We start from the raw sequence: 11,531 nt of genomic DNA on the forward strand, positions 1-11,531 counted from the left end.
AGGGATGATTATTTTTGGAAATTACTCTCGTTCTACTGTCCTGATATACTTCTATGTTTCTATTCAAAGGTGATCCATCTTCCGTACAAGTTCGTGTGCCATGCACCAGAGCTTCCATCTTCTGATCATGCCAAAATATGGATATGAAGGTAGTAAAAGTGAATAACTTGGTTAAAACCGCAAAAATTGTCAACAACAATATTCTTTACCATTGTTACTCCTTGACTTCACGAAGAAATGTGGACAATTGGACATGGACCATTAATCTATTGATTGTTATTTATTTATTTTGTTCCATAAATTTTATCGACTGTAATGTAATTTGGTATATGCATGTTAAGGTAGTGGTGCGTGCGACCAATCTCGTATTATTGAGACACGTAGGGTGGGGGAGAAGCTGCCAATGAGTCGACAAGTTCAGTTTTAAATTGAAGTGTTACAGTCTATGAAGATGAGTAGATGACATCAAAGACAAAGGATTCCATTCTATGATTTCTATTCCTAGTCTTTTCATTATTTAGGTTCATAGGACCATTTTGTCAAAGAGCAGTGAATCTCCCATTTCACTCAATGGCTCTTATTATTATAATTTTTTTAAATTTTTATATAAAATATAATAAATATTTTAATTTTTTTAAATCTCAAAATAATAATAATAATAAAAATAATATTTTATTCAACTAATTTAAAACAATTTCATTTTAACTCACTATCTAAACGGCAACTAAAGGATCCAATATTCTTTGTTAATTGCCTTCCTCGCTTTTGGACTTTAGAGCACTCCCAATGGCTCTTGTAAAATATATTTTTTTTTAAAATATAAAGAAATATGGCTAAAAGTCTATTTCATTGGATTATTTATTCTATTTCTATTTTACATTTAGCTACAATAAATCTTCTATATGTAGAGGTAACTATTCATTTATCTAAATAATTTTTTATTATTTCTCTCTCACTTCAACCTCTTTTCTTTTTATCTTATTTTCATTTTAACCATTTTATCACTTTTGCACAGGTCCTACTTTATTATCTTTCATCTACTCTCTAGCAGTCCCTTCGACTTTTATGCATGTAGAAATTTTGATATTGTTGATAATAAAGGCAAGTATTTTTTTTTATCGTTTTACTCTTCTTTTTAAGTAATTTAAAATATTATATTATACATAAAGAAACATTGCAAATATCAAAATATATGATGTATAGAGAAATATTTGAAATATATGTTGTGTAGAGAATAAAATATTTGAAATAAAAAAAAAGATTAAAAAATATAATATTTAAATGATATAAAGAAAAAATAAATAAGTTGATGTATGATATATTGTAAAAGTTAATATATAAAATAAAAAAAAATGAGCTTTAGTAATGTATTATAAAATATAGGATAAATAAGTGAATGAGAGTACTATATATATATATATTTATATGTATATATATTATGAGAAGCTAATGATAAAAAGATTGATAACAAGGATGACCCTTTCATTATGCAGCACATTGTTAACATATGATTTCGAAAACTAGATGCTAAATGTCCCATCATTTTTCATTTTAAATTTTAGTTATAGTACGGCTTCTTAAGATCATGTTTTTTTATGAATTAAGATACTGCATGCCTATATAATTTACAATACTTCTATATGCAACTGCTAGTGCAAAACCGGCTGACACGTCAGTTGATAATTATTTTTTATTTTTTTTAAAAAAGGGAAAAACAAATGAAATGTGCAAAAAGGGAGGGAAACGGAACAAAAGAAGCCAGAAGCCCCTTGCTCGAGTTGAACCCCCCAGAGACCCATCCTCGAAAGGATTCCATCTGTCGTCATCGTCGTCGTGGACTGAAGAACCAGTTGTTACGGTCGCCGTCTGTCACATCTTCCGGATCTGAGCTGGCGTCGCCGTGGGTCTGCTTGTTAGGGACCTCGGTCAAGTCCCTAAACACTAAGTCCTTCACGCCAATGGTGGTCTTGTGATGACCGAATCATTGTTCCTCTCTTGCTTGGTTTTCGAGCAATGATGGTCAAGATGACCACTTGGGTATGGTGAGATTATGTGTTTAGGCTAGGATGGGTGTATAGAGTGGGGGAATGGTCAAGGAATGGAATGAGGTACAATGAATGGGGCGCACGACACTAGAGTGGGCTAGGGTTGGCACCACTTGGAAGATGAGGTTTAGGGTTTGGAAGGTATGTGATGGACGGCTAGGGTTTGGATGTAGTATTGGAAGGTAGGTATGGTATGTGGTAGGCTAGGGTTGGCCGAACAAGGCTAGGGAGAGATTTTAGGAAGTTGTTCCTAAAATCTAGGAATTCAATTTGGAAAGTGGTTGGTCGAGTATGGTGAAGTGTTTGTGTCAACTAAGGTTCCTAAATTATAGGAACACTAGTTTGGTAAGTGAAGTGGGCGGCTAGGTCAAGTCCCAATAAGGTAAGTAGTAGCCGAATAGGACTTTGCACCAAGGGGAAAAGTGTGTTTCGGCTAGGCTAGGGTTTGATGAAGCAAATCAAATATGGAAAGTTGACAAACAATGTGTTGGTCGACTTTTATGGATTGAAAGAGCAACTTATGAAGAACATCAAGAATAAAATGAAGAACACTCAAGAACACAAGCAAATACTTATGAACTTGAATGAACAAAAGCATAAACAATAATAATTCAAGACTTATTTACGAATTGTACAAGAATTGAATAAACCTCATATATTGATAAACTCAACTTGGATTCATAAATTGTACCAAGTTGCAAATAACAAGATAGATGAATCACACTTATTCAAAGAATTGCAAATTGTGATTCTCTCTTTGGGATTCACGAATTTCACTCAAAAAGCCCAAGTGCAATGGCACCGGTTTGTGATCTCCCAAACAATAGTCTTCCCTCTAGGAGTTTTGCCAAAAAATTCTAAAGTAAATGAAAGATGTCGTATTTATAAGCAATACAAATTGGAAACCCCCAAGAGGTCCCTTGAAAATAAATAATTAAATCAAATTAAATAAATAAAATAAATAACATGATAGTGGTCATGGACCAAGGCTAGCCTTGGCATGCATGGCCCATGATGGGCTAAGTTGGTGCATGGTGGTCTTCGGGCTGGTCCATGGTCAGGTGGTGCACGGCATGGCCCAGGCTGGTGGCCTAGGCGCTGAGTCTGCAGGGCATGGGCTGGAGCCATGGGCTGGATGGCATGCCTGGTGGGCATGCCACTAGCCTGCTCTGCAAGGCACGAGCTGAGCTGTGCGCTGGATAGCATGCTGTGAGGTATGCCACTAATCTCGCTGGAGTGCGACAGGGCTGGGCAGGTGCACACTCGCTGGGTGGACTGACAGTGCCACGCAAGGGCCACGCGGCGCGCTGGGGCCTGCATTGCTGCGCGCATGCGCGCACGGTCCAGAGTTGCGTGCATGGCTACGCACATGAGCGTGCGGCGCATGCCTGCGCCTTGCTGCGTGCATGGGAGCGCGATGCATGGCTGCACGCGCAGGCAGACCCTCACTAGCCTCGCTAGCCCACATGCTGGGCGTCCCGTGTGTGCTAGCGCGCGAGCCAAGGCATGCATGCATGTTGGGCGCCCTGTGCGCGTCACCCCATGAGCCAAGGCATGGTTGTGGGCTAGCCAAGGTGTTTGTTCCCACCATGACTAAGGCATGTGCGGCATCTCTAGAGGCAACTCGACGTGGAGGTCTAACACTGCTCTTGATTTCGTCGTCTGTTTCTTCCACTGCATAACGACAGAGTATTTGTTTCTCTTGTTTTAGAGTTGATTTTCTGTTGTTCCTCACACATTCTCAATGAAATATATAGAAGAATTGTTATTACAGCAAATCAACAGCCTTCGATTTTATGGATTCGATCTTGCAAAGCTAACGTTAATATCTACTAATGAGCATTGCTATTTGTTCAGCGAAATATATAGAAGAATTGAGGCGAGTTCAGAACTTGGTAGTTTTTCACTTCTTTTATTTGATCTAAGTTTTTGCTATTTATCTATAAATAAAGGATTCTTTAGAAAATACTGAGAAATAGGGGAAATTCGACAAGATACTGAGAATCTCTTTATATTTTCATTCCATTTAATACTCATTCTTAAGTTTCCTAGAGTCCTCTATTATTCTGGTCTTTTCAAAAACCATACTTTGCACCTCAAAATTAACCATGGAACTCATTCTACCATGTCATGGCATTGTTATCTTTTCATTTATGGGCAGAAACATTGTTCTACTGGATTGAAGTTCTTTCCTTGTGATTAAATAACATCATATTCCTTATTGAACCTTATAATTATAAGTCATGGTTACGTGGATGCCCTTTCCCTAAAAGTCAATAATGTGCATATTCACTTTATAAATACCATTTCTCAATCTGCTGAATGGTGATTCTCTAGTTTATCTTGGGTGATTGAATTGGGAGGTCTGATTTCAAATGAATACGGATCATCACGATACGATTGACCAGTTATGCTTCCTATATCTGCCATCGGCATAGATATCCTACAAATTGGGCTAGTGCAAAATCTTAATCAGCAATAAACTCTTATGATCACTACCTGCAATAGCAGAAAAGCGTTTTATTTCCCAGAAAAGGTATTTCGATTATTAAGATAACAGCTATAGGAGAGGACAATATATGCAATCTTTACAGTTTGTGTTCTTTTCTTTTTAATAAATTCTTGGCAAACAATTGGCATGTAAATGAATAGAGCATGAAAAACTTTATAGTGTAGACAACAAGATTTCCTTATTTTTGTGCATTTTATAGCTTATATCACATTTCACTAACTTGAAAATACAGGTCACATTAACATTTGACCGTGGGTATGTCTTGGTAGGAAAAATACTTAACTACACCAATTTGATAAAATTATTTTCATTTTCAAAGAAGAGGAGAGTAAATATGATAATCTTATAATAAGCAATTTTCAAAAAGAAAATAAAAGAAGGAAAAGAAAAAGAAAAATCCAAACTGAAAAGAACTTAAAAAAGAGCATAAAAACTTCAACATTTTCAATCTAGAATCATAATATAAAGTATTATAGATATCAAGATTCTAGAATCATAACATTTTCAATTTAGAATCATTTCAAATAAAGTATATAGATAGTAAACTTTGCATCGCCACATGTTCATGAATGAAATAAATATTAAACATTTTATTTGAAATGAGATCTATTGTACCAGTTCATAGATTTTAATGTGGTTGGAGTTATACAATATTGCTATTGACAAGATGCATTGGTCTCTCTCTTAGCATGGAAAAAAAGAAAAGAACATCAATCTACATTAAGACCATCTAGCTCAAATCCTCCATCCGCGGTATGTTATTTTATTTGCAATATATCAATAATATTATATTCGAGATTAGTTGATATTTATTTTCTCAACACATCAATAATTTATCCAAACACATTTTAGGACATATCATCAACTTCTCCAAACATCCCAATGCACGGTTATTATGGACCCCCATTCGCAGTATGTTATTTTATTTAATATATCAATAACATTAGATTCGAGATTAGTTGACATTTATTTTCTCAACACATCAATAATTTATCCAATAACATTTCAGAACATATCATCAACTTCTCAAAACATCCCAATGCACGGTTACTATGGATCTATGTCTGCGAGGTCACTAGGTTTTCTCCTATTTTCCGCTGTCAACCAATATCCAAGCAACCTACAAGTGGTGATTTTATATTTTCCGTTTAATTTTAATAAGTTGATTTTTTTGAAGAGTTCAATTGCAGTTGGTTTTTTTTAAGAGTTTAATTGTATTTTTTTTTTCCTTTTTGCCAGAATGCTAGTTACACATTTCAATATGGCATGGAAGGCCAGTTGTCTCTTAGCAATACCTCCGTTACAAGCAGATTTCTTGGTACGGAGGATAATAGACTTGATGTTAGGGAAACTGAATCGCCAGCTACATCTTCTAGAGTTGAAGAAATTCATTCTGATAGAACAGATGCAGAAGAAATCGAGGATGGCAGTGCCGGAACATATGAGAAAGTGCAAATGGATGGTGATGATGAGCCAGTTTTTGGGATGTAGTTTAATTCTTTAAAAGATTTAATGAGTTATTATAAGGAATATGATAAGAAACGTGGATTTGGGATGATGACAAAAAGGAGTGAGAGGGGAGAGGATCAGATTGTTAGATATGTTACCCTTGCCTGTGCTCGTGGACGGAAGGTCCGGAATATGATTTTGAATGTCACCAACCCACGTCCGACAGGAAAGACGGAATGTAAGAAAAAAATTAATGCCTTAAAAGTTGTTGATGGAAAGTTTCGGCTGACTACAGTTCACAATATCCACAACCATGACCTTAATCCAAAGAAATCTCGCTTCTTTCGATGTAATAGAGAAGTAAGTGAATTCGTTAAAAAAGTCCTAGATACGAATGATTTGGCCGGCATCCGAATGAATAAGAGTTTCGGGTCTCTTGTTGTTGGCGCGGGTGGTTTTGAGAACCTCCCGTTTTTGGAAAAGGATTGTCGTAACTACATTGACAAGGCATGACATCTACGATTGGGCGCAGGTGGTGCTGGAGCCATTCGAGACTACTTTTTACGGATGCAATATAAAAATCCGGCGTTCTTTGCACTAATGGATTTGGATGATGACGGGAGGTTAAAAAATGTATTCTGGGAAGACCCCCGTAGTAGAGCAGCCTACCAATATTTCAGAGATGTTGTAACATTCGACACCACATACTTGATGAACCGATATGGGATGCCCTTGCGCCATTTGTTGGTGTAAACCACCATGGGCAGTCAATTTTGTTAGGAGCTGGCTTGATTTCCTCTGAGGATACTGAGACCTTCGTGTGGTTATTCCAAACATGGTTGCAGTGTATGGATAGTTTAGCGCCGAAGGCTATTATCATTGACTAAGACAGAGCCATGAAAAATGCAATTGCAATTGTTTTCCCAGAAAATTGACATAAATTTTGCCTTTGGCATATCCTGAAGAAAGTCCCTGAAAAGCTTGGCTGTTATGGTTCTTACAAAACTGGAATGAAAACTGCACTGATGAAATGTGTATATGATACCCAAACGCCGGATGAGTTTGAAAAATGTTGGGATCAGTTGATTAGCACGTACAACTTGCATGAGAATGTTTGGTTGTAGAGTTTATACACTGAGCATGAGTATTGGGTACCGACATTCTTGAAGAATTTTTTTTGGACTGGAATGAGTACAACGCAATGGAGCGAGAGCATGAATGCATTTTTTATGGTTATGTTCATGCTAAGACAAATTTGAAGGAGTTTGTCGATCAATATGATAATGCCTTGAAAAAGAAGATTGAGAACAAAAATTGCGCGGACTTCCAGTCATTTAACGTCACAATTCCCTGCATCTCTAGATCTCCAATTGAAAAGAGATATCAAGATTTATATACAAATACTAAATTCAGGGAAGTTCAACAGCAACTTACCAGCATTATCGACTTGGACCCAGTTTTACTTAAGGCGGATGCTACAGTCAAGACCTATCTGGTAGAGGATGAAGTTCGTGTCGAATATTTTACTAAACTGGTTACACATTCAGTTGATTTTAGTGAGAACGATGCAGTTACCAAGTGTACTTGTGGTTTATTTGAAATGAGGGGGATAGTGTGCCAGCACATCTTCGCCGTCTTCAAATGTAACGGGATTAAAACAATACCAGATAGGTACATTTTTTATCGATGGAGAAAGAACATTAAAAGAAGATATACGTTAATCCACAACAGCTATGACGTAGGGGCTTAACGGGAAGATGCTAATAGATATTCAAGTCTATTGAATATCTGTTATAAGATGATTACTTGTGCGGTGAGTTCGAAAAAGCATACTGAGGATGCAACGACTAAGTTAAATGCAATTATTGACCTGTAAGAAGTGAACCAAGAACCTCCATTGATGACTGAGAAGTGTTTAAATGTTGATGGCACAAATGCTAAGGACACAACTACAATTGGTAGTTCAACAAAAGTACTCAGTCCACGTGTTGTGCGAGAAAAAGGCAAACCCCTATCTCTAAGGAGAGCATCCAGAATGGAGAGAGACGTGCGGAAAGTTAAGGAGAAGACGAAGAAAGCGTAGGGAAAGGAAAAACGCAAACAGGTGCAGATTTGTAATATTATATTGTTTATTTAAATTTTCATATAAATGCTATTTGACAAATTGGTTACTATTTTATTAGCGAGATTGAGAAGATACACCAATCGTGAACATTTGCAAGAGGTTATTTGGCCCTTCCGATTTGGACGCATCCAATGTTGGACACGTGCAAGTAATATAATAAGTATATATTTAGATTTGAGTTATGAATTATTGCTATGTTTTTTGCATGTATTTATCATCAAGCTATTCCAGAAAGCATACCAGTTGTTGACATTAGTGGAACCCAGCCCCAAGAAACAGTACTTCAAAGTCAAGAAAGCGTAAGTGGATCCAAACTGTAACGGTATTTTAATGACATTAGTCGACGATATATTAATATGAATTAATATTTTTTATAGATGCAATTTGGGTTTGATGGATCACAACCGCTGCATGAGTTTTTTTTTTTTTTTTTATGGATCACAACCACGACAATGATATGATTATCGTGGTTATGTTTTCATAATATTATTCTTCTTAATCTTTTTCCTTTATGTATTCAAGTTGAGTCATTTTTCATAATATTATTATCGTTGTTGCTGTTTTCACAACCACTGCACGTTGAAATGTTCATGCAGTGCAACTGATAACTAAATATGGTGTTGTCAAAATCTTGAAAAATATCATAAATTTGATTGACTTTGGTGTTGGCCTGGTTCAACACCTAATGCAAAGCCAATGTTTCTACTCTAGCCTGAAACCTGACAATGTGGTCAATTCTTTTTTGTTTATATAAAATGAATTGAAAGGTATCATTTGATCTTTTTATTTTGATATGCTAGAATCTTGTGATAGAAAAACTTATCAAAAAAAGTAAAGAATCTTTTTTTATTGGTATATGTATCTACAACTCTTTTAACTGCATCCTGTTCTTTTTCATATTAGTGATGAGCTTTCTTTTTTTTCATTTTTGCTAGTTAGTTGTCCTATTAGATCATTTTTTTCATGAAAGTCTGAAACAAGCCACTGAACTAGTTTAAAAAACTTGGCCAACCCAGGAAGACGAGTGAGGTCAGAACTTTTTAGTTAATGAAAAGGAATGAAAATGGCAATGTCAAAATAATAAATGGAGCATTTTGACATAAATTTCTAGAATTTTTATGGTGAGTAGCTCATTGGATATTTTCCTGCGTTTTGTTTTGCCCTCTGTTGCTGGTAAATTCGAAATTGTTTGGTTTAAGTTTAAATCACTCTGCATAATACTAGTTTCATTTTCTGTGATGAGAAAGCAAAATTTGTTTATGATGAGAAATGTAAATTTGTTGGAAGAAAAAAGAGTAGTACTGAATGAGGGAGTTGGAGGTGGTTGAGCTAAGGCAATATATAGCCATGCTTTAGCTGTTTTTGTCTGTATGTAGGTGAGTTTACTTGCATTGCATTTATAACATTGGTTGACTAGTTATATGTGATGAGCAATTAATGAGTCTATTTCTTCCATTTTGGATATACAACCGGTTGTATATAGAATAATTGAAATATTTATCATCACTTGGAAGGACAGTTTGATTTGGCTTTCGCCTGACATGAATTATGGAAACTGATGCTATCATTTTGTGAGTTACAAGCAGTTTTGAGTACTTGTATTTCCAAAGTCTCATACAGTTGAGAGTTACAAGTAGTTTTGAGGATCAAAATATGTATCAACACGTTCAAGAATTATGGCTTTGTATATGACTAATATTATGATGTATATAGTTTAGGATTTCATACACTTCTTCTCTGTTATGTGCTATTCATGAATGTAAGTTGGTGAAAAAATTAATGTACAAGTTTTTGAAAACAACCTCTAATTTTACATAGGTGAGGCTTCGTAGTGCTGTTAGGTTCCAATTGTATCCATAAACTAGGCTTTTTTTGTTACTAATTCTAGAGTGCTTGGTGTCATGTGACTCTGATTCATGCAGATCAAGATCGAGTATATTATATATATATATATATATATAGTTATAAAGCTCTGGAGATCAGTCTCACTTTATTATTGTTTCTGATCACTCTTTCTTCTTGTTTTACTTTTCATTTTCATGTGCCGTTAACTAAGTAAAGTAACTTCAAATTCCGTGCATATTGAGAGATGTTTTGGGACAAATATAGTTTAACGTGCATATTGATCTTCATGCGGGTGGCGTCCCATGCGCAATAATTGATGGGAAAACTTCGATCTATTTCTATATGAGAATTAATATATATATCTACCCTACTTCCTCTAAATTGGAAATGTATATATTAGGAACGGAACCACTCCATGAGCTATGTACAAAAGTAAGTTTGAAGTCCCATTTTTACACAAGTAAGTTTCACAAATAATTTACAAAACAAAATCACAAGCACACACTTCCCATTTTTTGACAATAACATATAAGCAAAACAGAACCAAAACCCAAATAGATGGTTACTTAAACCAGCCAAAATGAACCTCTACAATTAATTATCCAAACCAAGCAAAAACTATTACAAAAATGACAACTCAATACAAACACAATAACTTTCACTTTTCTTTTTTTAGATTTTTCGCCATCTCTCTCACTTTCTCTTCCCTTTTGCGAATGGCATACTCGCGCTTTAAGACATCATCCCAAGTCTTCCAAGCCTTATTCTCTCTTAATAAAATGTTCTCCTCTAGCAACTGAAGTATATCCGCCCATATGAAGAATTCACAACTCGCATCTCCCTGCACACAGTATGAACTCTCAATTAACATGATAAAGTACATCCCGCAACCAGCAAATTGATATGCGAATTTGACAAATATAAAGTTGCATTACTGTATTATACTTTCGGCAGACAAAGAATCTCCTTCCAGGATTTTTCTTAGTGTAGGATGTCTTTAGTGGTGTTTTCAAACCACACCAACAAATTGATGATTCCATGACAAAATCATTAACTAAAGATGATGATTGGGATGATGCCATGCGTGATTATGAAAAACAAACAACTTGATGATCCCTTGTATGAGTCTAACCATGAAGGTAAAAATTGATAAGCAAACTGATGTCTTAAGAATGCTACGTGGTCTTAAGAATGCAAACTAGATAAAACAGTGGAAACAAAAGCTGAGATCTCATCCATACAAATACTGCCAGGTTTAAAAAAATGCAAAAAAAGAAAAAAAAAAAAAAAAAAAAACTAAAAAACAAAACTAACAAGAAACCAAAAAACTATTCCTATTCCCTTCTCTGTAATCGAAATATACGTTGAAACACTCTAAATAAACTAGTAACACATTCAACAAATAGGACTACTTAATCAATTAAACCAATTGTAAAAAACTAATTTTTATTAAACCTGTACACTGTTACCCAAAGAAAGGGTGAAGGGGAAGAGCAGGGAAAAGAAAATTTATTACTTTTGGGAAAATTTTTATTAAACTTAATCCAGTTTATTG

The 11,531-nt window shown here is 35.3% G+C and overlaps 1 protein-coding gene across 1 annotated transcript; it reads right to left on the minus strand.

Annotated features, from left to right (window-relative positions):
* Positions 1-10,625: 10,625 nt before the first annotated feature.
* On the minus strand, positions 10,626-11,265 carry LOC121259539. The gene is made up of 2 exons (XM_041161166.1): positions 10,912-11,265; positions 10,626-10,817 (listed from the first exon to the last, which is right to left on the minus strand). The coding sequence occupies exons 1-2, from the start codon at positions 11,056-11,058 to the stop codon at positions 10,635-10,637; spliced, it is 330 nt and encodes a 109-aa protein (XP_041017100.1). The 5' UTR covers positions 11,059-11,265; the 3' UTR covers positions 10,626-10,634.
* Positions 11,266-11,531: the final 266 nt, after the last annotated feature.

Source organism: Juglans microcarpa x Juglans regia, chromosome 4D, assembly GCF_004785595.1.
Source record: "Juglans microcarpa x Juglans regia isolate MS1-56 chromosome 4D, Jm3101_v1.0, whole genome shotgun sequence".
NCBI classification, from domain to species: Eukaryota; Viridiplantae; Streptophyta; class Magnoliopsida; order Fagales; family Juglandaceae; genus Juglans; species Juglans microcarpa x Juglans regia.

What these genes read in the sequence shown, in the direction of transcription:
- LOC121259539 (XM_041161166.1), bottom strand. Translation starts at nt 11,058, where the DNA reads ATGGCATCATCCCAATCATCATCTTTAGTTAATGATTTTGTCATGGAA. An exon ending in TCTGCCGAAAGTATAATACA is followed by an intron (nt 10,818 to 10,911) that starts GTAATGCAACTT and finishes TACTGTGTGCAG; the next exon opens with GGAGATGCGAGTTGTGAATT.